The sequence below is a fragment of the Euleptes europaea genome, chromosome 4 (genome assembly GCF_029931775.1).
Source record: "Euleptes europaea isolate rEulEur1 chromosome 4, rEulEur1.hap1, whole genome shotgun sequence".
Taxonomy (NCBI): Eukaryota; Metazoa; Chordata; class Lepidosauria; order Squamata; family Sphaerodactylidae; genus Euleptes; species Euleptes europaea.
Window position 1 is genome coordinate 12,388,968 of NC_079315.1, and position 25,910 is coordinate 12,414,877.

At 42.1% G+C, this 25,910-nt stretch overlaps 3 protein-coding genes across 3 annotated transcripts; all 3 read left to right on the top strand.

The window, feature by feature from the left end:
- The first annotated feature begins 5,052 nt into the window (after positions 1-5,052).
- On the top strand, positions 5,053-5,955 carry LOC130476515 (taste receptor type 2 member 8-like). The gene is made up of 2 exons (XM_056848461.1): positions 5,053-5,724; positions 5,830-5,955. Exons 1-2 carry the CDS (start codon positions 5,053-5,055, stop codon positions 5,953-5,955), a joined length of 798 nt encoding a protein of 265 aa, XP_056704439.1.
- Positions 5,956-12,568: 6,613 nt separating this feature from the next.
- LOC130476516 (taste receptor type 2 member 8-like) lies at positions 12,569-13,507 on the top strand. Its single transcript, XM_056848462.1, has one exon. The coding sequence runs from the start codon at positions 12,569-12,571 to the stop codon at positions 13,505-13,507; it is 939 nt and encodes a 312-aa protein (XP_056704440.1).
- An 8,074-nt stretch (positions 13,508-21,581) lies between these two features.
- LOC130476517 (taste receptor type 2 member 8-like) lies at positions 21,582-22,523 on the top strand. The gene has a single exon (XM_056848463.1). The coding sequence runs from the start codon at positions 21,582-21,584 to the stop codon at positions 22,521-22,523; it is 942 nt and encodes a 313-aa protein (XP_056704441.1).
- The last annotated feature ends 3,387 nt before the right edge of the window (positions 22,524-25,910 follow it).

Consider the following 25,910-nt stretch of genomic DNA (forward strand, 5'->3'; position numbering starts at 1 on the left):
TGGAGATTGTAAAACCCAAAGCTTCCTTAACACAGGTCCTTCAAAGGGTTGAAGAGACTAGAAGCTAATTCTCTGAGTTTGTGCCAGAAGTTTTCTCTAGTTGACAGAGAGAATTCTGAACATTCTCTGAGCAGGAGCCAGAGGTCTTCCTAACTGACAGGAGAGCCTCTGTACTCTGTGATAGAGCACAGTACTTACACAGTACTCTAACACATTACATGGCTTCTTCATAAGCTTTGCATTGCTGTCTGATTCTGACACAGCTATGGATAGCATGCACATACACATATATATCCCTGACCCTAACATAGATCGGAGGCCTTTTCATGGGCTATGAACACTAAAGGATTTCTTTAAAGGTTTCATAGAATTGGTCCTGGCATGGACTGAAAATATGCTTTAAAATAATTATGATTACAGCTTCTACATAAACCCATGGAACCAGAGATTTCTCTGATCTATGCATATAGCAAAGACACATATTGTAAAGATATTGCAATATTAAAATAACATATAAAGGACTGAAAAGGTTTACGTATCCTCAACCTGAGTAGGGATCCTTTCAGATTTCTCTAAACCTTACATATAGGCTGAGAAGGTTTGCAGATGACATAACGGGGTATAGTATGTCTTCTGTATTAAGAAATTAGTATGATATTCTAAAGTGATTTGAATTAAAATGCTTTTAACTATATCAAATCTTTATCCATTGCACTAACCATATTTTACAAGATTTCTATAACTGTTTTATTTCCTGAAAGGAATATTGTTACTGGTTTAAGGTTTGAACTCTAAGATAGAGAACAATAAAGAAATAGAGATTGTTTAAGATTGCTTGCATACATAGAAATGTTAAAGACTTAGAATGTTTGGACTTGTATAGCATTTTAAAGATTGTGTAACCATTTACATGCACATATATATAGTGTAAAATAAATGTGTTTTAATTGTACATACAAACATGTCCCTTTTCATCATTTATTGATGAACTTCAACAAAAAGCTTATTTCGGTAAGAACCACTGAGTCCTGCATAGTAGGTGTGTAAGCTGAATAAGATAACATATTCCTTCTCAGGAAGGGGTCCATTCTAAGAGCATAGGCACTGAACAGCACAGACCCACAGCACCGCTTAAGGAAGGATCAAACCAGCTAACAATCACCTTCCCTTCCCCTCCCCAGAATAGACACCCTGTGAGGTAGTTGGGGCTGAGCGGTGGAGTCTGATCTGGAGAACCGTGTTCGATTCCCCATTACTCCACATGAGCAGTGGAGGCTAATCTGGTGAACTGGATTTGTTTCCCCACTCCTACACATGAAGCCAGCTGGGTGACCTTGGGCTAGTCACAGCTCTCTCTGCCCCACCTACCTCACAGGGTGTCTGTTGTGGGGAGGGAAGGAAAGGGAAGGAGATTGTAAGCCGGTTTTATTCTTCCTTAAGTGGTAGAGAAAGTCGGCATATAAAAACCAACTCTTCTTTTCTTCTATATAAAATGTAAATGAATTTTGTGTTTAGACTTGGGTCCCATCCCTAAGATATCTCATTATGTATATGCAGATATTCCAAAATACGGAACAATCCAAAATACGGACCACTTCTGGTCCCAAGCAGTCCGGATAAGGGAAACTCAACTCGTATACCTTTCCTCAAAGGAGCTCAATGGCAAAAATTGTTCTTCCCTCCTTCATCTTATCATCACAACAACCCTGCAAGGTTGGCTGAAAGAGACTGAAGACCCAAGATCATCCTGTGAGTTTCATGGGAAGCAGGCTTTTGAACCTTGCCCTCTGTAAGCCCAATGCTGGGATGCCTCCCGTACCGCTTTTATGCAAATAAAGAAAATGTTGCAAAGACACCCAAAATCTCCAGTGTTCTCTGATTCAGATTTTTTTTAATTGTTTGCTGACTTGCAGGCCCTAATGAGCAGAAAAGCAACATACTAATGTGTTAAACAAACAACAAAAAATGAGAGAAGACGGAGGTAGGGTCACCAGATCCCTCTTTGCTAGGCAGAAGGTTTTGGGGGCGGAGCTTGAGGAGGGTGTGATTTGGGGAGGGGAAGGACTTCAAGGCCGTAGAGTCCAATTGCCAAAGCTGCCATTTTCTTCAGATGAAATGATCTCTGTCGGTTGGAGATCAGTTGTAATAGCGGGAGATCTCCAGCTACTACCTGGAAATTGTTGAGCCATGGTATAGAAAAGCTAAGATAAAAAACTACCAGTGCTGTAACTAGTAACAGCTGTAGCAAAAAAGCAGCACGTGGGCTGTGAAGGTGATGGGGGGGGAAATGGACTGAGCACACACACCGTCGGATTATCTCCGTCTTGAACTTCGCTCGAACCGTGCGGGTGGGGTGTTGCTGTGTATTAAGGCTGCTTGCTTTTGTTAAATTTGCCGTTGTGCTTCACTATATTTTCCAGCAATTTTATTTGTACTATTTGTTGTATATTATTTATCAATTGTTGACTCCTTGTTAGTCAAGTCGTTTGTGTTTCTTGAGTTGATCATATGTCATGAAATCAATGCCTAAAATAAACTGCGTTTAGGATATAATTATGATGCATTGTTTCTGAGCCCTCGTACCAACTGGAGCTTGGCAACCCTAGTTGCACCCTATGCTACCTTAGCAAATGTATATTAGGGTCACATGAGACATGTCAGAGTTCTTGTGGTCACCACAAGGACACCATTTTAAAGTGATTTTAAAATGCCATGGCACAGTGCTATCATCTCCCCTCCCCATGCCTGTTCAGATTCGGAAACAACCACTGGGAGAGTGGCCATTTTGACACATCATGGGGTGGGGAGGTGGAAACAAGAGCACCTTAGCCTGCTGCGCTGAAGGCCCAATCAGCATCAGGCCACTAAAATATTTTTAAAGTACTTTTAAACGGTGGCGACATTCATGGCAGCCACAAGGACACTGTTATGTCTAGTTTGGACTTTAAGTTAAGAAAAAAGGACTTCAGCTGTATTACCGGATGTTAGCAAAAAACCAAAAAAAATCACAGCTTCTATGGCCAGCACAATTATATTAGATGAGTCAATCCATCAATCAATCAATACACATATCAGTATCAATAATGCACACCTATGTGTATATCTCCATTCATTAATCCCACAAGCAATAATATGTCAGTACATAAAATCAAAAATCAAAACTAGCCAACTGCACCTAACTTTAACTAGAGGCCTCAACACAGCAAACTGCTGTTACATATAGAACCATACAGTGTGGCAAAAATAGTTGGTTGTTGCATAAGATCGGCGTAGTATCCATCCATTATAGCCACTAACTTCATCAAAGCAAAAAAAGTTCTGGTAAGACTCATCAAGACAAAGTCAAATCTAGCAAAACGGGATTCTGGTAAATTCCTGTTTCAATCATTTTCTTCAGTCGCCACTTCTTTATTTTGATGTGGCCATTACTAGGGTGTGGAAGGTGCCGATAGCACTTCCTCTCATGCTCCGTAATTGCCTCGATTGTAGTGCTAAGAAGGTACAATATATGGCCATCATGCTTCATTCTAACAAAACATTACTGGTTAAATAAAGAAACTTTAGATTCTACACTTACCGGGGGTTGCCTATGATGCTCTCCCTTGAAGTGAGTTAGTAAATCAAATTTACATGTACCAGGGTGTGCCTATGGCCCCCTCCCTTAAGCTACTCAGTGAGCTAACAGTTTACTGGGCGTGCAAGTTAAGGAGTTAAAAGTGCACATGAGTTGCAGGTGAGGAAAACCTCCAACCGTATACATTACTTAAAGTCACGTTACAGAAAACTAGAATAATCACACATTGTATTAAGACCATTGGGGGGCAATAGTGTTAAACAAACACTATTGGGCAAGGATTCCTGTTGGGCAAGGATTTTCTCTGTGTTTTGTTTAACAAATGATTTATGCTGCTAAGACCACACTACAAAACATCTTAGATCCGTGTCTGCATGTTTACACTTCATGAAGTGTTCCACAAGAGGGAATCCCTTGACCATGTTTCTAATTCTAGAATGATGGACCCTATTCTCTACCTGATGGGTGGCGGTGTGGCAAGCAGGTGGGCTGGCCGGTGGAATGCCACCTAAGCAAGCAAGTCTCACAGGTCTCCTGCTTATATAATTTGGATTTTGAACGAGATATAGAACCATTTCAGATTCTATGTGGTGAATTGGAGAGGAAGGTCAGATCCAAAACTACCCTTCTGCTGACGGTAGAGCTTTCCTCGGATGCTAGGAGCCTTCCTCCAGGGTAAGGAATCTTCCTTCAGTGGAGAAGACATATCCCACTGTTGGAAGGCATCTGGCATTAAAGAAAAGCACTACCGTTTGCTGAATGTAGCTTTGAATCCAACAAAGCATGCTGGCAGAAACATCAATATACCTATGTGGGATTTTATATGGAGAACTGGCAACAACTTTTGAATATGTGCACATTTAAAAGAATGATTGATTAAAATCATTGGACAATAATTAGACTCACTTCTGTTTCTATTATCTTATGCAAAACATGTGCAAATTAGAGATTATGAATGAAATTCATACCTGATGGCTGTAGCTGGGATAAGTTATACACAACGCTGGAGGTTCTTCTTTCAATAAGCAAACCCACTTTTAGGTCTGACCCACAGGTTGGATAACCCTGCATTAGATCAATCAACTGGGAGACCTTTCAAACGCATTAAAATAATAATAGATGGAATCGAGCATATATTGGTTTTAAGTCAACAAATCCTGGAAGATCACCATTTGTGAAGATGCAAAGGTCGTATTTAGCATCTCCACAGAATATGCAAACAGGACATATCAGATTTAGTAGCACAACTCTTTCTGGAAAAGATTTGCATCCCAACACGGCTAATACTTAAAAATAGCTGCAGCCTCCCCAGCTGATTTTGTGCGCCTAAGCAGAAGGTCTCAGTATCGTCCTCTGTGGTGATAGCTCTTGAAGGACAGCATTGACAAAGGTGAGCTTCACAGTGGGAGAACACCTTCTCCTTTGTGCTCAGAAAGATGTCCACCTTATTGTCAATTATCAGCTTGTCAATTCTGATCATGGAAACCCTCATTGGAATGGTAGCAAATGGATTTATTGTCCTCACCAATGTCATTGATTGGCAGAGAAGCAGGAACCTCTCCATGACTGATCTGATCCTGACCTGTCTTAGCTTGGCCAGACTGGCTTGGCTGGCAGCAGTGATTCTAGGTGTGACTATGGTTTCCTTTTTTCTGAGCACCTATGCGTTTGATCATGTACATTTAATGTTTACCATCATGTGGGTATTTACAAACAGTGTCAACCTTTGGTTTGCTGCTTGTCTCGGTGTTTGGTACTTAATGAAGATCGCCATCTTCTCCCACCCCATTTTCCTCCAGGTGAAGCGAAGTCTCTCTGGACTGGTACCATGGCTGCTTCTGGGCTCAGTGGTCCTCTCTGCTTTTATGACTATTATTAATGTCACAGCTTTGAAAACTGGCTCTTCCATTTACAACCCATACAAATTACTTGTAAGCAACAGCAATGAGTCAGAAATTAGAAAGGCAGCCTTTAGTGAGATGTTTGTCATTATAAACACTGGCCAAAATTTCATCCCCTTGGTGTTGTTTGTACTCTCCATCATCTTCTTAATAATCTCTCTCTGGAAGCATATGAAACATTTGCAATGCGACGGAGTCAGCACCAGCGATCTCAACACCAAGGCTCACTTGACAGCCCTCAAAGCTCTGGTTTCCTTCGCTATTCTGTACTTATTTGGTTTTGCGGCGACCACTTTACAGACAACGCTGACATGAAGAACGAAGGATACTGCTCAAACAACTGTGTTTTTTCAGAATGTGAGTACTCTATACCCCTCTGGACATGCCATTATCCTGATATTACTTAATCCCAAACTGAAACAGGCGTGGGTCAGGATGATGCCAAATTTAAAATGCCATCTGAGGAAGACACCATCTTAAAAAAACCTCCCCCAACCTTCTTTTGTGGGAGAAGCAGCTTGAAAACCCCTTTAGACACAATCTTGTGAGAAGCTTTCCTTTGCAAGCCTTGTGGAATTGTTTCAGTCAGGAGAAATTCCTAGTGGATAATCTCCTTGGATCTTTCATTTTTGAGACAATAAAATACTTCTTCTGCTTGCTTAGTTCACTGTTATTCTGCCACTGAACAGCAGTGACTCCTGGATACTTACATTCAAGCATCCTTCTCCATTGCATAACTTCACTCGCAAATGTCCTGAACTTTATAGACATTATGAACTGTTGTGACTTGGCTAGTTTGATCACACAACACAAGAAGAAGAAGAGGAGGAGGGGAGGTCAACAAAGAGGGTGAGGGGTCTGGAGACCAAGTCTTATGAGGAAAGGTTGAAGGAGCTGGGTATGTTTAGCCTGGAGAGGAGAAGACTGAGAGGGGACATGATAACCCTCTACAAGTACTTGAAGGGCTGTCATATAGAGGAGGGTGCAGAGTTGTTTTCTGTTTCCCCAGAAGGTCGGACCAGAACCAACAGGATAAAATTAAATCAGAAGAATTTCCATCTAGACATTAGGAAAAAATTTCTAACAGTTAGAGAGGTTCCTCAGTGGAACAGGCTTCCTCGGGATGAGGTAAGCTCTCCTTCCCTGAAGGTTTTGAAACAAAGGCTAGATGGCCATCTCTTAGCAATGCTGATTCTATGAACTTGGGCAGGTCATGGGAGGGGGGGTGGCATCTTGGCCATCGTCTGGGCACTGGAGGCGTGTGGGGGAGGTAGTTGTGATTTTCCTGCATTGTGCAGTGGGTTGGACTAGATGACCCTGGTGGTACCTTACAACTCTATGACAAGAAGAAGAAGAAGTCCATGGAGAGGTCCATGAGTCACAGCACTTTTGAAGTGATTGTGGTCACAGGCAGAAACTGGATTTTTTCAGCTTGAGTTAGCTCGTTTAGGGCTGGATTATTTATTAATCAGTTATTTATCAAGTACAGGTTGAATATCCTTTATCCAGACACCCGGCATGTGTACTGACCCAAAAACCAGACTTTTTGAGCCAGCATGGAGGCATTAGTCACAGGCCCTCAGCAGCACACCAATTTCCTTTTGATGGTTCGATGTACACAAAAGTACGGTTAAAATATTGTCCAAAATTACATTCAGGCTCTGTGTATATTGTATATACACATAGAGAGCCAGCGTGGTGTAACGCTTAAGAGCAGTGGTTTGGAGCGGTGGAGTCTGATCGGGAGAACCAGGCTTGATTCCCCACTCCCTCCACATGAGAGGCAGAGGCTAATCTGGTGAACTGGATTGGTTTCCCCACTCCTCCACATAAGGCTGGCTGGATGACCTTGGGCTAGTCACAACTCTCTTAGAGCTCTCTCAACCTCACCAACCTCACAGGGTGTCTGTTGTGGGGAAGGGAAGGGAAGGGAAGGGAAGGCAATTGTAAACCGGTTTGATTCTCCCTTAAGTGGTAGAGAAAGTTGGCATATAAAAACCAACTCTTCTTGTTCTTCTCCTTCTTTTATATAAAACATATATAAAACTTAAATGAATTTTGTGTTTAGATTTCGGTCCTATCCCTAAGATATCTCATTATGTATATGCAGTCATTCCAAAAAATGGAACGATGCAAAATACAGACCATTTCTGGTCCCAAGCAGTCCGGATAAAGGATACTCAACCTGTAAACCGACACAAATGAGAGGAGACAGAAGTAGGGTTGCCAGGTCCCTCTTCACTACTAACAGGAGGTTTTTAGGGTGGAGCCTGAGGAGGGCAGGGTTTGGGGAGAGGAGGGACTTCAATGTCATAGAGTCCAATTGCCAAAGCAGCCATTTTCTCCAGATGAAATGATCTCTATCGGCTGCAGATCAGTTGTAATAGCGGGAGATCTCCAGCTACTACCTGGAAATTGGAAACCCTAGGTTGAAGGCAATGTTTTGTGCTCCTCTAGGGATGTTGCGAGAATGTGTATTTTTGTCCACTTGGGAAAACTAAAATGCTGTAAATACTTCTATTCCCCCAGCCCTGGTCAAGAGAAATGAATAAAAGGCAAAGGGTTGGAAGCTGCTAGGGTTCCTGGCTTAAAGATTCACTGGAGAGATCGTGAGGGCCTGGGCTTCTATGAGAATACAGTTGCTAACTTCCACGTGGGACCTGGACATCTCCCAGAATGGGGCCTGGACATCTCCAAATTACAGAGACCAGTTCTTCTGAATAAAATGGCAGCTTCGGAGGGTAGGCATCCCTGCTGAATTTCCTCCCCTTCCCAACTTCTGCCTTCCCCAGACTCCGCTCCAAAATCTCCAGGTATTCCCCAAGCTGGAGTTGGCAAACTTCACTGAGGCCTCTATGCTTTCTGGGCTTAGAATAATTTTGTAATTTGGCTTTAGATTAGATTGGGCAGATTGGCATGTATGGAGGCAAAAACGGAATGGTAGCTCTCATTCAATCATATACCCTTGAAACCATTCACTTTGATTCCTCTTCTAATTACTTCCTATGCTTCCTTTTAGTATTGTACTGTTTCAATAAACTGCTTGATTCACATCTGTCTCAACTATGTTCTTTAATGGTTACTCACTAGACTTTGATTGCCTGATTAGGTCAAAATATACAACATGACAGGCACAGTGCCTTGATCACACTGGGCAGAGTCAGTTTCCCAGGACTCTGCATACCTTCTGCCATGTTGAACCAAACATTGTCTCAGGGGATTCAGATTCGGCAATCCTGAGTGAATGGTCTCCATCTCATATTGAAGAGCCGGCGTGGTGTAGTGGTTAAAAGCGGTGGATTCTAAACTGGAGAACCAGTTTCGATTTCCCACTCCTCCACATGAGCGGTGGACTCTATTCTGGTGAAGCAGGTTTGTTTCCCTGCTCCTACACATGAAGCCAGCTGGGTGCCCTTGGGCTAGTCACAGTTCCCTCAGAACTATCTCAGCCCCATCTACCTCACAAGGTGTTTGTTGTGGGGAGACAAAGGGAAGGAGATTGTAAGCCAGTTTGATTCCCCTTAAAAGGAAGAAAAGTTGGCATATCTTCTTCTTCCCCATGTCTATTTTTGCAAGCTGTTTAATAAAACCTCACAGTGCATAAGTGCATAAGGTTAAGATAAAAAGGACTTGAGCTGTACTACTGGATGTCAGCAAAAAAATTACAGCCGCTATGGCCAGCCCAATTCTATTAGATGAGTCAATCAATCAATCAATACACAAATAAATATCGATAATGCAGCACATATGCATGTATCTCCATTCATTGATCCCACAATCAATAATATTTCAATAAGTAAAATCCAAAATCAAAACTAGCTAAGTGCATCTAACTTTAACTAGAGGTATCAACACAGCAAACAGCTGTTACATATAAAACCATAAAGTATGGCAAAAATAGTAGCTCGTTGCATAAAATCGGTGTAGTATCCGTCCATTATAGCCACTAACTTCATCAAAGCAAAAACAGTTCCGGTGAGACTCATCAAGACAAAGTCAATTCTAGCAAAACGGGATTCCGGTAAATTCCCGTTTCAATCATTTTCTTCAGTCGGCTCTTGTTTATTTTGATGTGGCCGTCACAATGGTGCAGAAGGTGCCAATAGCACTTCTTCTCGTACTCCGTAATTGCCTCGATTGTAGTGCTAAGAAGGTACAATATACGGCCATCATGCTGCATTCTAAGAAAACATTACTGGTTAAATAAAGAAACTTTAGATTCTACAGTTACCAGGGGGTGCCTACGGCGCTCTCCCTTGAACCACTCAGTTTGCTGCTCAGTGAACTAAAGGTTTAAGGAGTTACAAGTGCTCATGAGTTGCAGGTGAGCAAAACCTCCAACCATATACATCACTTAAAGTCACATTACAGAAAACTAACACAATCACACATTGTATTAAGACCATTGGGAGCAAGTGTTAAACAAATGAATGAAGCGAGCCTCCTGTTGGGCAAGGATTCTCTCTGTGTTTTGTTTAACAAATGAATTATGCTGGTAAGACCACGCTACAAAATATCTTAGATCCGTGTCTGCATGTTTACACATCATGAAGTGTCCCACAAGAGGGGCTCCCATGACCATGTTTCTAATTCTAGAACGATGGTCCCCTATTCTGTACCTGATGGGTGGCAGTGTGGCAAGCAGGTGGGCTGGCCGGTGGAATGTCAGCTATAAAGATATCTCATTATGTATATGCAGATATTCCAAAATGTGGAAAGATCCGAAATACAGACCACTTCTGGTCCCAAGCAGTTCGGATAAGGGAAACTCAACCTGTATACCTTTCCTCAAAGGAGCTCAATGGGAAAAATTGTTCTTCCCGCCTTCATCTTATCATCACAACAACCCTGCAAGGTTAGCTGAAAGAGACTGAAGACCCAATATCATCCTGTGAGTTTCATGGCAAGCAGGCTTTTGAATCTTGCCTTCTGTAGGCCCAATGCCGGGATGCCTCCCGAGCCGCTTTTATGCAAATAAAGAAAATGTTGCAAAGACACCCAAAATCTCCAATTTTTTAAAAATTGTTTGCTGACTTGCAGGCCCTAATGAGCAGGAAAGCAACATACTAATGTGTTAAACAAAAAACAACAACAATGAGTGATGACAGAGGTAGGGTCGCCAGGTTCCTCTTTGCTACCGGCAGGAGGTTTTTGGGGCGGAGCTTGAGGTGTGCAGGGTTTGTGGAGGGGAGGGACTTCAGTGCCCTAGAGTCCAATTGCCAAAGCTGCCATTTTCTCCAGATGAAATGATCTCTATCGGCTGGAGATCACTAGTAATAGCGGGAGATCTCCAGCTACTACCTGGAAATTGGCAACCCTAGGTAGAGGACAATGTTTTGAGCTCCACTAGGGATGTTGCAAGAACATTTTATTTTTGTCCACTTGGGAAAACTAAAATGCTCTAAATATTTCAGTGGCCTGATCTTTGCCTTCATTTGCTGATCATACTATTTGAGACAGAAGAGAGCAGAAGATTGTACTGCCCTAAGAGGAAAGAATGCACGAACTTATAGTTTATACAGAGGACGCATTTCCCTGGGTAAGATTTATCTGTACATAGTGTTCACAGGGAATGTTATAGAATTAGGCATCAGCTGCATAGAATATATGTTTAAGAATCTTATTTTTACAGCGTGACGATCCCTTACTGACAATACTGGATACTATTAATCTTTATTTGTTGCCGGTCATATTAAAAGCATATTGAGCTGAAGAAGCCTTTTGAAACGTGGATGTATGACTAGCCACACGTTCTCAAGCTTTCAGTTCTCTGCACCTTTGCCTTCGGGCTTTTTCTGGACTGAGCACACCTACCGTCGGATTATCTCCGTCTTGAACTTCCCTCGAACCTTGCGGATGGGGTGTTGCTGTGTATTAAGGCTGCTTACTTTTGTTAAATTTGCTGTTGTGCTTCACTATATTTTGCAGCAATTTTATTTGTACTATTTGTTGTATATTATTTATCAATTGTTGACTCCTTGTTAGTTAGTTGTTTGTGTTTCTTGAGTTGATCATATGTCATGAAATCAATGCCTAAAATAAACTGCATTTTGGATATAATTATGATGCATTGTTTCTGAGCCCTCGTACCAACTGGAGCTTGGTAACCCTAGTTGCACCCTATGCTACCTTAGCAAATGTATATTAGTGTCACATGAGACATGTCAGAGTTCTTGTGGTCAATGCAGGGAGACCACCACCATTTTAAAGTGATTTAAAAATGCCATGGCATAGTACTATCATCTCCCCTCCCCATGCCTGTTCAGATTCTGAAACAACCATTGGGAGAGTGGCCATTTTGATACATCATGGGGTGGGGAGGTGGAAACAAGAGCACCTTAGCCTGCTGCTCTGAAGGCCCAATCAGGATCAGGCCACTGAAATATTTTAAAATTATTTTTAAATGGTGGCGGCATTCATGGCAGCCATAAGGACACTGTTATGTCTAGTTTGGCCTTTAAGTGCATAAGGTTAAGAAACAAGGACTTCAGCTGTACTACTGCATGTTAGCAAAAAAATCACAGCTGCTCCTGGCAGAAATATCCATATTGCTATGTGGGATTTTATATGCAGAACTGGTAACAACTTTTGACTATCTACACATTTAAAAGAATGATTGATTAAAATCATTGGACAATAATTAGACTCACTTCTGTTTCTATTATCTTATGCAAAACATGTGCAAATTAGTGATTATGAATGAAATTTATATCTGATGGCTGTAGCTGGAATAAATTATACACAACGCTGGAGGTTCTTTTTTCAATATGCAAACCCACTTTGGGGTTTTAAGTCAACAAATCCTGAAAGATCCCCATTTGTGAAGGCAGATGCAAAGGCTGTATTTAGCATCTCAGCAGATTATGCTAAGAGGACATCTCAGAAAAGATTTAGTAGCACAACCCTCTCTGGAAACGATTTGCATCCCAACAGGGCTAATACTTAAAAATAGCTCCAGCCTCTCAAGCTGATTTTGTGCTCCTAAACAGAAAGTCTCGGTGTCATCCTCTGTGGTGGTGATAGCTCTTGAAGAGAGCATTGACAAAGGTGAGATTCACATTGGGAGAACGCCTCCTCTTTGGTGCTCAGGAAGATGTCCACCTTATTGTCAGTAATCAGCTTCTCACTTCTGATCATGGAAACCCTCATTGGAATGGGAGCAAATGGATTTATTGTTCTCACTAATGTCATTGATTGGCAGAGAATCAGGAAACTCTCCATGACTGATTTGATCCTGACATGTCTTGGCTTGGCCAGACTTGCATGGCTGGCAGTGGTGATTCTGAATGTGACGATGCTTTTCTTTTTTGCGAGCACCTATGATCATGTACATTTAATGTTTACCATCATGTGGGCATTTACAAACAGTGTCAACCTTTGGTTTGCTGCTTGTCTCGGTGTTTGGTACTTAATGAAGATCGCCATCTTCTCCCACCCCATTTTACTCTGGATGAAGCGAAGTCTCTCTGGACTGGTACCATGGCTGCTTCTGGGCTCAGTGGTCCTCTCTGCTTTTATGACTTTTATTACTGTCACAGCTTTGAAAACTGGCTCTTCCATTTACAACCCACACAAATCACTTGTAAGCAACAGCAATGAGTCAGAAATTGGAAAGCCAACCTTTAGTGAGACGTTCGCCATTCTAAACATTGTCCAATACTTCATCCCCTTGGCATTGTTTGTATTCTCCACCATCTTCTTAATAATATCTCTCTGGAAGCACATGAGACATTTGCAACGCGATGGAGTCAGCACCAGCGATCTCAACACCAAGGTTCACTTGACTGCCCTCAAAGCTCTGGTTCCCTTCGCTTTTCTGTACTTGTTCAGTTTTGTGTTTATTGCTTTACAGAGAACGCTGACCTGGACGATGAAGGATCCTGTTCAAATATCTGTGTTTTTTCACAATGTGAGTGCTCTATACCCCTCTGGACATGCCATTATCCTGATATTAATCAATCCCAAACTGAAACAGGCATGGGTCAGGATGATGCCAAATTTAAAATGTCATCTGAGGAAGCCACCATCTTAAAAAAACCTCCCCCCCAGCCTTCTTTTGTGGGAGAAGCAGCCTGAAAACCACTTTAGACACAATCTTGTGAGAAGCTTTCCTTTGCAAGCCTCGTGGAATTGTTTCAGTGATGAGAAATTCCCAGTGGATAATCTCCTTGGATCTTTCATTTTTTTTAAAATTGAGACAATAAAATACTTCTTCTGCTTGCTTAGTTCACTATTGCTTAGTTCACTTAGAAGAAGAAGAGGAGGAGGAGGAGGAGGGCAGCAAAGATGGTGAGGGGTCTGGAGACCAAGTCTTATGAGGAAAGGTTGAAGGAACTGGGTACGTTTAGACAGAAGAGCAGAAGACTGAGAGGGGATATGAGAACCATTTTCAAGTACTTGAAGGGCTGTCATATAGAGGAGGGTGCTGAGTTGTTTTGTTTCCCCAGAAGGTCGGACCAGAACCAATGGGATAAAATTAAATCAGAAGAATTTCCATCTAGACATTACGAAGAATTTTCTAACAGTTAGAGAGGTTCCTCAGTGGAACAGTCTTCCTCAGGAGGTGGTAAGCTCTCCTTCCCTGGAGGTTTTTAAGCAGAGGCTAGATGGCCATCTGTCAGCAATGCAGATTGTATGAACTTGGGCAGGTCATAGGAGGGGGGTTGGCATCTTGGCCATCTTCTGGGCACTGGAGGTTTGTGGGGGAGGTAGTTATGATTTTCCTGCATTGTGCCGGGGGATGGACTAGATGACCCTGGTGGTCCCTTCCAACTCTATGATTCTGTGAGAAGAAGAAGAAGAAGAAGAGGAGGAGGAGTTGGTTTTTATATGTCGACTTCCTCTACCACTTAAGGAGAAATCAAACCGTCTTACAATCACCTTCCCTTCCCCTCCCCACAAGAGACACCCTGTGAGGTAGGTGGGGCTGAGAGAGTATGACTATTCCAAGGTCACCCAGCTGGCTTCATGTGTAGGAGTGGGGAAACAAATCCAGTTCATCAAATCATAGTCCACCACTCCAAACCACCGCTCTTAACCACTACGCCACATTGTAGAGATGGCTACAACAAAAGAACAGTAACATCTCTTTTGCCTGTGGATGGCTCCCAGAATGGGTGACTGTCCTGCAGATATGGGGACTTCAAAACATAGTCCACAGAGAGGTCCATGAGTCACAGCACTTTTGAAGTGATTATGATCATAGGCAGAAACTGGATTTTTTCATCTTGAGTTAGCTCGTTTAGGGCTGGATTATTTATTATTCAGTTATTTCACAAATACAGGTTGAATTTCCTTTATCCAGACTTCCAGCATGCGCACTGACCCGAAAACCAGACTTTTTGAGCCAGCATGGAGGCATAAGTCACAGGCCCTCAGCAGCACACCAATTTCCTTTTGATGGTTCGATGTACACAAAAGTACGGTTAAAATATTGTTCAAAATCACATTCAGGCTCCGTGTATAAAGTATATACACATAGAGTGCCAGCATGATGTAACGCTTAAGAGCAGTGGTTTGGAGCTGTGGAGTCTGATATGGAGAACCAGGTTTGATTCCCCCACTCCTCCACGTGAGCGGTGGAGGCTAATCTGGTGAACTGATTTGTTTCCCCACTCCTCCACATAAGGCCGGCTGGGTGACCTTGGGCAAGTTACAGCTCTGTTAGAGCTCTCTCAGCCTCTCCTACCTCACATGGTGTCTGTTGTGGGGAAGGGAAGGAGATTGTAAGCCAGTTTGATTCTCCCTTAAGTGGTAGAGAAAGTTGGAATATAAACACCAACTCTTCTTCTTCTTCTTCTTCTTCTCCTTCTTCTATATAAAACATATATAAAACTTAAATGAATTTTGTGTTTAGACTTGGGTCCCATCCCTAAGATATCTCATTATGTATATGCAGATATTCCAAAATGCGGAAAGATCCGAAATACAGACCACTTCTGGTCCCAAGCAGTCCATATAAGGGAAACTGAACTTGTATAACTTTCCTCAAAGGTGCTCAATGGCAAAAATTGTTCTTCCCTCCATCTTATCGTCACAACAACCCTGCGAGGTTGGCTAAAAGAGACTGATGGCCCAATATCATCCTGTGGGTATCATGCGAGATAGGCTTTTGGACCTTGTCCTCTGTAGGCCCAATGCTGGGATGCCTCCCATTCTGCTCTTATGCAAATAAAGAAAATGTTGCAAAGACACCCAAAATCTCCAGTGCTCTCTGATTCAGATTTTTAAAAAATCATTTGCTGACTTGCAGGCCCTAATGAGCAGGAAAGCAACATATGAATGTTTTAAACAAACCAACAAAAATGAGAGGAGACAGAGGTAGGGTTGCCAGGTCCCTCTTCGCTACCGGCAGGAGGTTTTTGAGGAGGGCGGGCTTTGAGGAGGGGAAGGACTTCAATGCCCTAGAGTCCAATTGCCAAAGCTGCCATTTTCTCCAGATGAAATGATCTCCATCGGCTGGAGATCAGTTGTAATAGCGGGAGATCTCCAGCTACTACCAGGAGATTGGCAACCCTAGGTAGAGGCAATGTTTTGAGCTCCACTAGGGGTGTTTCAAGAACATGTATTTTTGTCCACTTGGGAAAATGAAAATGCTGTAAATACTTCTATTCCCCCAGCTCTGGTCAAGAGAAATGAATAAAAGGCAAAGGGTTGGAAGCTGCTAGGGTACCTGGTTTAAAGATTCACTGGAGAGATCCTGAGGGCCTGGGCTTCTACTGAGGCTACAGTTGCCAACCTCCACATGGGACCTGGACATCTCCCAGAATGGGGCCTGGACATCACCCAATTACAGAGACCAGTTCTTCTGAATAAAATGGCAGCTTAGGAGCCTAGACATCCCTGCTGAATTTCCTCCCCTTCTGCCTTCCCCAGACTCCGCTCCAAAATCTCCAGGTATTCCCCAAGCTGGAGTTGGCAAACTTCACTGAGGCCTCTGCATAAGGTAAACTGTGGACATCTATGCTTTATAGGCTTAGAATAATTTTGTAATTTAGCTTTAGATTAGATTGGGCAGATTGGCATGTATGGAGGCAAAAACAGAACTGTAGCTCTCATTCAATCATATAGCCATGTAATCATTCACTTTGATTCCTCTTCTAATTACTTCCTATGCTTCCTCGTAGCTTTATACTCTCTCTTTCAATAAACTGCTTGATTCACATCAGTCTCAACTATGTTCTTTATGGTTACTCACTAGACTTTGATTGCTTGATTAGATCAAAATAGATAACATGACAGGCACGGTGCCTTGGCCACACTGGGCAGAGTCAGTTTCCCAGGACTCTGCATACCTTCTCTCCTGCCTTGATGAACCAACCATTGTCTCATGGGCCTCAGATTCGGCAATCCACAGAAAGTGAATAAGGAATTTAACTCTCATATTATCAGGAAAAACTTATTACAAATATGGAATAAATATAAAGATGCTTTAGAAAGTAAAACTCCCGGCTGGATAAATCCTATAGAAGCTTTTATGCGAAGAGGTGCACATCTAAATTTGGATTGTGATATTTATAGAGAATTGATAGATTATAGAGATGGGACATGGATATTGAAAACACGTGAAGAACTTCAATTAAAAGACTGGTTTATGTATTATAAATTAAATGATGTTTTTACCAAAGATAATAGGTTGGGATTTAACCATATTAAATCCAATTTCGAGACATTATTATTAAAAGGTAATAAAGGATTGATTGGTAGGATTTATAAAGTACTTATAGAATTGAACTTAGAACAAGAAAGGATTAAACCAGTCATGTTGAAATGGATGAGAGATTTAGGATATAACATTGAATTGGAAATTTGGGGAAAGCTTTGGAAAAATGAATTTAGGTTTACTATTTCGAATGAAATATATAAAATGTTTTATAGATGGTATATAACTCCGGTTCTATTAAGTAAAATGAAAAAAGATGATAAAGCGTTTTGCTGGAAATGTGGTACTGATATAGGAACGTTTATGCATATTTGGTGGTTTTGCAAAAAAATTAGGAGATTTTGGCAATCAGTTATGAATGAAACTAATAATTTGATTAAAGTAAAAATTAAGCGAGATCCCGCTTTTTGTTTATTGGGTATTCCAAACAGAGAATTGGATAAAGGTGATAGAGTCATATGTCAATATAGTTTTGCAGCAGCTAGAATTACAATTGCTAAAAAGTGGAAGCAAACGAATAAACCTTCAATTAGAGAATGGAGAGAAAAATTATGGATGTATATGCGGATGGCCAAAATTACAGCATCTTTACATGGTAAAGACATGGAGGAATTCAAAATTATGTGGTCAAAGGCCGCTGCGTATTGGGATAAATTGGCAAAAACGGATTTTAAAAATATAGTTAACGAATTATAGTACAATGTGATTTTAATTAATGTATAATAATGTGATTTTTTCTATTAGTCACTACACCCCATCGGAAGTCCATGGGTGATGGGCACTGTGGTGGGTGGTGGGTTTTTGAAATAGGGAGTAATATATATCTTTATATGTATAACAATGTAATAACAGAAATGTACGCTCTATATATGTATGTACTATTTTTTCTTTTTTTTTCTTTTATTATTATGTATACCTTTTTTTTACTTTTTTTGGATTTATTATAAAAATTAATAAAAAATTATATAAAAAAAGATTTGGCAATCCTGAGTGAACGGTCTCCACCTCATATTGAAGAGCTAGCGTGGTTACGAGAGGTGGATTCTATTCTGGAGAACCAGTTTCGATTCCCCACTCCTCCACATGAGCGGTGGACTTAACTCTGGTGAACCCTTGTTTCCCTGTGCCTACACATGAAGCCAGCTGGGTGCCCTTGGGCTAGTCACAGTTCTCTCAGAACTCTCTCAGCCCTATCTACCTCACAAGGTGCCTGTTGTGGGGAGTCAAAGGGAAGGAGATTGTAAACCAGTTTGATTCTCCTGAAAAGATAGAGAAAGTCAGCATATCTTCTTCTTCCCCATGTCTATTTTTGCCTAGAGGTTTAGTAAAACCTCACAGCTTTGGCTAAGGTAGGTTTGGCCACGAACTTGCTAAACTCACAGGAAATGATGCTAAGAAAGCAGAGGCCTATTTGCTTTGGCAAACATAAAGATGTAATTTTTCAAAAAAATTTTTAACCCATGCCAAAAAAAGGTGGGAGTTGAGTAAAAATGGAATTTTTTTTGGGGGGGGGACACCCTATCAAACCTTGAAATCAAAGCTTCAACAACATAAAATGAGTCAATACATACCATATACAATGTAATGTTTGGCATATTCGTGGAATTTTAAAGTATAAATGCCTTGCAGTGCAATCCAAAGCAGAGCTACACTGTTCTGAGCACATTGACGTCAATGGATGTCAATGGGTTTAACTCTTCTAAGGATGGCACCATTTGTTTTCGACAAGCAATATTGTAAACACAATCAATATGTGTGTGTGTGTTTGTGTGTGTGGAAGAAGGGCTCGTCTACATTTTGAATTTCATGGTTTGTGTGTTCCTATTGTTTCGGTGGGCATTCTACTAGAGAGAACAAAACATGTACGGAGAAGGAGAAAAGGAAAGAAAAAAACCCAAAGCAGTAGGAACACACGAGTGATGAAAATAAGAATGCGAAAGATCCCAGAGAAAGACAGACAGAGAGACAAAGGCAGGGCCAGAACTCTGCAAAATGCTGCACCTAGGGTTGCCAGGTCCCTCTTCGCCACAAGCGGAAGGTTTTTGGGATGGCGCCAGAGGAAAGCAGGGTTTCGGAGGGGAGGGACTCCAATGCCATAGAGTCCAATTGCCAAAGTGCCCATTTTCTCCAGGGGAACTGATATCTATTGACTGGAGATCAGTTGTAATAGCAGGAGATCTCTTGCCAGCAACTGGAGCTTGGCAACCCTAGTTCCACCCTATACTGCCTTAGCAAATGTATATTAGGGTCACATGAGACATGTCAGAGTTCTTGTGGTCACCACAAGGACACCAACACCATTTTAAAGTGATTTTAAAATCCCATGGCACAGTGCTATCATCTCCCCTCCCCATGCCTGTTCAGATTCGGAAACAACCACTGGGAGAGTGGCCATTTTGACACATCATGGGGTGGGGAGGTGGAAACAAGAGCACCTTAGCCTGCTGCGCTGAAGGCCCAATCAGCATCAGGCCACTAAAATATTTTTAAAGTACTTTTAAATGGTGGCGGCATTCATGGCAGCCACACGGACATTGTTATGTCTAGTTTGGACTTTAAGTTAAGAAAAAAGGACTTCAGCTGTATTACCGGATGTTAGCAAAAAAAAAAAAAAAAAAGCTGCTGTGGCCAGCACAATTCTATTAGATGTGTCAATCAATCAATACACATATCAATATCAATAATGCACACCTATGTGTATATCTCCATTCATTAATCCCACAAGCAATAATATGTCGGTACATAAAATCAAAAATCAAAACTAGCTAACTGCACCTAACTTTAACTAGAGGCATCAACACAGCAAACTGCTGTTACACATAGAACCATACAGTGTGGCAAAAATGGTTGGTTGTTGCATAAAATCAGCGTAGTATCCATCCATTATAGCCACTAACTTCATCAAAGCAAAAAAAGTTCTGGTGAGACTCATCAAGACAAAGTCAAATCTAGCGAAACGGGATTCCGGTAAATTCCCGTTTCAATCATTTTCTTCAGTTGCCTCTTCTATATTTTGCCTATGGCGCTCTCCCTTGAACCGCTCAGTGAGCTAGTAAATCAAATTTACATGTACCAGGATGTGCCTATTGCCCCCTCCCTTAAGCTACTCAGTGAGCTAACAGTTTACGGGACTTGCAAGTTAAGGAGTTAAAAGTGCTCATGAGTTGCGGCTGAGCAAAACCTCCAACCATATACATTACTTAAAGTCATGTTACAGAAAACTAGTATAATCACACATTGTATTAAGACCATTGGAAGCAATAGTGTTAAACAAAAGAATGAAGCGAGCCTCCTGTTGGGCAAGGATTCTTTCTGTGTTTTGTTTAACAAACGATTTATGCTGGTAAGACCACACTACAAAACATTTTAGATCCGTGTCTGCATGTTTACACTTCATGAAGTGTTCCACAAGAGGGAATCCCTTGAGCACGTTTCTAATTATAGAACGATGGACCCTATTCTCTACCTGATGGGTGGTGGTGTGGCAAGCAAGTGGGCTAGCCAGTGGAATGCCACCTAAGCAAGCAAGTCTCACAGGTCTCCTGCTTATATAATTTGGATTTTGAACAAGATCTGGAACCATTTCAGATTCTATGTGGTGAATTGGAGAGGAAGGTCAGATCCAAAACTACCCTTCTGCTGATGGTAGAGCTTTCCTCGGATGCTAGGAGCCTTCCTCCAGGGTAAGGAATCTTCCTTCAGTGGAGAAGACATATCCCACTGTTGGAAGGCATCTGGCATTAAAGAAAAGCGCCACCGTTTGCTGAATGTAGCTTTGAATCCAACAAAGCATGCTGGCAGAAACATCCATATACCTATGTGGGATTTTATATGGAGAACTGGCAACAACTTTTGAATATGTGTACATTTAAAAGAATGATTGATTAAAATCATTGGACAAAAATTAGACTCACTTCTGTTTCTATTATCTTATGCAAAACAGGTGCAAATTAGAGATTATGAATGAAATTCATACCTGATGGCTATAGCTGGGCTAAGTTATACACAACGCTGGAGGTTCTTCTTTCAATAAGCAAACCCACTTTTGCGTCTGACCCACAGGTTGGGAAACCTTGCATTAGATCAATCATTTGGGAGACCTTTCAAACGCATTAAAATAATAATAGATGGAATCGAGCTTATTTTGGTTTTAAGTCAACAAATCCTGGAAGATCACCATTTGTGAAGATGCAAAGGTTGTATTTAGCATCTCCACAGAATATGCAAACAGGACATATCAGATTTAGTAGCACAACCCTTTCTGGAAAAGATTTGCATGCCAACAGGGCTAATACTTAAAAATAGCTCCAGTCTCCCCAGCTGATTTTGTGCGCCTAAGCAGAAGGTCTCAGTATCGTCCTCTGTGGTGATAGCTCTTGAAGGACAGCATTGACAAAGGTGAGCTTCACAGTGGGAGAACACCTTCTCCTTTGTGCTCAGAAAGATGTCCACCTTATTGTCAATTATCAGCTTCTCAATTCTGATCGTGGAAACCCTCATTGGAATGGTAGCAAATGGATTTATTGTCCTCATCAATGCCATTGACTGGCTGAGAAGCAGGAAACTCTCCATGACTGATCTGATCCTGACGTGTCTTGGCTTGGCTAGACTGGCTTGGCTGGCAGTGGGGATTCTGAGTGTGACTATGGTTTCCTTTTTTCTGAGCACCTATGCATTGGATCATGTATATTTAATGTTTATCATCATGTGGGTATTTACAAACAGTGTCAACCTTTGGTTTGCTGCTTGTCTCGGCGTTTGGTACTTAATGAAGATCGCCATCTTCTCCCACCCCATTTTCCTCCAGGTGAAGCGAAGTCTCTGTGGACTGGTACCATGGCAACTTCTGGGCTCAGTGGTCCTCTCTGCTTTTATGACTATTATTAATGTCATAGCTTTGAAAACTGGCTCTTCCATTTACAACCCATTCAAATCACTTGTAAGGAACAGCAATGAGTCAGAAATTATACAGCCTACCTTAAATGAAAGGCTCTGCATTCTAAGCTTTGTCCAAAATTTCATCCCATTGGTGTTGTTTGTTCTCTCCATCATCTTCTTAATAATCTCTCTCTGGAAGCACATGAGACATTTGCAACACGATGGAGTCAGCACCAGCGATCTCAACACCAAGGTTCACTTGACTGCCCTCAAAGCTCTGGTTTCCTTCGCTATTCTGTACTTATTTGGTTTTGCGGCAACCAATTTAGAGATGCTGACTTGGAGAATGAAGGATACTGCTCAAACAGCTGTGTTTTTTCAGAATGTGAGTACTCTATACCCCTCTGGACATGCCATTATCCTGATATTACTTAATCCCAAACTGAAACAGACGTGGGTCAGGATGATGCCAAATTTAAAATGCCATCTGAGGAAGACACCATCTTAAAAAAACCTTCCCCAACTTCTTTTGTGGGAGAAGCACCTTGAAAACCTTTTTAGACACAATCTTATGAGAAGCTTTCCTTTGCAAGCCTTGTGGAATTGTTTCAGTCAGGAGAAATTCCTAGTGGATAATCTCCTTGGATCTTTCATTTTTGAGACAATAAAATACTTCTGCTTGCTTAGTTCACTATTATTCTGCCACTGAACAGCAGTGACTCCTGGATACTTACATTCAAGCATCCTTCTCCATTGCATAACTTCACTCGCAAATGTCCTGAACTTTATAGACATTATGAACTGTTGTGATTTGGCTAGTTTGATCACACAACACAATAAGAAGAAGAGGAGGAGGAGGGCAACAAAGATGGTGGGGGGTCTGGAGACCAAGTCTTATGAGGAAAGGTTGAAGGAGCTGGGTATGTTTAGACAGAAGAGCAGAAGACTGAGAGGGAACATGATAACCCTTTTCAAGTACTTGAAGGGCAGTCATATAGAGGAGGGTGCTGAGTTGTTTTCTGTTTCCCCAGAAGGTCGGACCAGAACCTATGGGATAAAATTAAATCAGAAGAATTTCCATCTAGACATTAGGAAAAAATTTCTAACAGTTAGAGAGGTTCCTCAGTGGAACAGGCTTCCTCGGGAGGTGGTAAGCTCTCCTTCCCTGGAGGTTTTGAAACAAAGGCTAGATGGCCATCTCTCAGCAATGCTGATTATATGAACTTGGGCAGATCATGGGAGGGGGGTGGCATCTTGGCCATCTTCTGGGCTCTGGAGGTGTGTGGGGGAGGTAGTTGTGATTTTCCTGCATTGTGCCGGGGGTTGGACTAGATGACTTGGTGGTACCTTACAACTCTATGACAAGAAGAATAAAAATAAGAATAAGAAGAAGAAGAAGAAGAAGAAGAAGAAGAAGAAGAAGAAGAAGAAGAAGAAGAAGAAGAAGAAGAGTTGGTTTTTATATGCTGACTTCCTCTACCACTGAAGGAAAAATCAAACCGGCTTACAATCACCTTCCTTTCCCCTCCCTACAGCAGACACCCTGTGAGATAGATGGGGCTGAGAGAGCTGTGACTAGCCCAAGGTCACCCAGCTGTTTTCATGTGGCGGTGTGGGGAAACAAATCCAGTTCACCGTATTAGTGTCCGCCGTTCATGTGGAGGAGTGGGGAATGAAACTGGGTTGTCCGGATCAGAGTCCACTGCTCCAAACCACTGCTCTTAACCACCACGCCACGTTGTAGAGATGACTACAAGAAAAGAACAGTAACGTCTGTTTTGCCTGTGGATGGTTCCCAGAATGGGTGACTGTCATGCAGATATGGTGACTTCGAAACATAGCCCATGGAGAGGTCCATGAGACACAGCACTTTTAAAGTGATTGTTGTCACAGGCAGAAAATGGATTTTTTTTTAGTTGAGTTAGCTCGTTTAGGGCTGGATTATTTATTATTCAGTTATTTCACAAATACAGGTTGAATTTCCTTTATCCAGACTTCCAGCAATGAGTACTGACCCGAAAACCAGACTTTTTGAGCCAGCATGGAGGCATTAGTCACAGGCCCTCAGCAGCACACCAATTTCCTTTTGATGGTTTGATGTACACAAAAGTACGGTTAAAATATTGTTCAAAATTACATTCAGGCTCTGTGTATAAAGTATATACACATAGAGAACCAGCGAGATATAACGCTTAAGAGCAGTGGTTTGGAGCCATGGAGTCTGATCTGGAGAACCAGATTTGATTCCCCACTCCCTCCACATGAGAGGCAGAGGCTAATCTGGTGAAATGGATTTGTTTCCCCACTCCTCCACATAAGGCTGGCTGGGAGACCTTGGGCTAGTCACAAGTGTCTTAGAGCTCTCTCAGCCTCCTCAACCTCACAGGGTGTCTGTTGTGGGGAAGGGAAGGGAAGGCGATTGTAAGCCGGTTTGATTCTCCCTTAAGTGGTAGAGAAAGTTGGCATACAAAAACCAGCTCTTCTTCTTCTCCTTCTTTTATATAACATATATATAAAACTTAAATGAATTTTATGTTTAGATTTGGGTCCCATCCCTAAGATATCTCATTATGTATATGCAAACATTCCAAAAAATGGAACGATCCAAAATACAGACACTTCTGGTCCCAAGCAGTCCGGATAAGGGATACTCAACCTGTTGTGACAGCCAGATAGATTTCCCCTGAATATGGACGATCCACTTAAGCAGTCTGATTTAATAGTGTGTGATAACCTCTTTTTCTTTCTGTAAAATTATTGAAATGTATTAAGACAGCAAGGAATTAGCTTGTTGCTGGGCAGGATAACTCTATGTGTGTGTTGGAGGTACTGGAGGAAGAGTCATGGAATGTCATAGTGAATGATAAAGAAGAGCTGAAAACTGGGAAAAAGCTGTTGGAGCTCTTAGGCTCCAGACAATGTTAAACAACCAGATAACCACGGAATGTTGACGTGGCCCCATCAGAGCACGGTTTTGGATAAATGTCTTCTCCCCGGTAGAATCGGGGCTCAGTTATTTTTCTTGCTAAAGCAACTGGGTGTCCAGCTGGAATAAAACTCTTTTTCTTGATAACGGTTTTTTGGGTCTCTTTTCCTCCCCCTCGAACCCGGGTTTTCTGCATATTATTTGGTGCCCGGAACTCGCGAAGGGGGGAAAGACGGGGTGTTGGACCCCTCTGGCCCACCCGGCTCAGGTTGCCAGGAGCGGGGTGCCTTTGAGTCCTTTCTGGCATCACGACCTCTTTGGTTGAGAGAGTTACGCACAGACACCTTGATCCTGGTCTTGGGTGGGGTGCCATCTGAACCCAACAGGACCGCAAGAACCAGTTCTGCACCTCCAGAGGAAATCACAGAAGGCAGGTGAGAGTTGGAAAGGGGTTTTAGTTCAGTTTCGGAACCCTCTGCAATCAGGGGAAGGGAGATTTGCTCAATCTCCACGTCCTGCCCTAGTATAGCCATCAGGTTTGGCTGAACCCGCAGGGACCTTAGGTTTGTCAGGAAATTACTGAGGGAAAGGGGAGAGGCGTGTGAGTGTGCTTGAAGATTGTGTGAGTGATTTTGCGTTTAAGTGGAGGGGTGGTCTTCGGACTTGGCGCATTTCCTCGCAGGGCGACCTCAATGGGGTCGCTGACAAAGCCTTGTTTGTGTGAGAGACTGTTGTGGAACACTTTGCATACACTGGTAAAACATTTTGGGAGGCTTATGGGTGGAAAGGTTTCCTGTAGTGACAGCTCACTCGAATGGGTGTTACACCACTTCCCTAAAGTCTATCGGAATTATCTTGAATGCAACCCGAAGACCGTCCGTATTCTCTGTGAACTGGACTGGGTTGCATTCGAGGTTGGCTGGCCCCCTGAAGGTAGCTTTGACCAGACTCTGGTCCAGCGGGTCTACC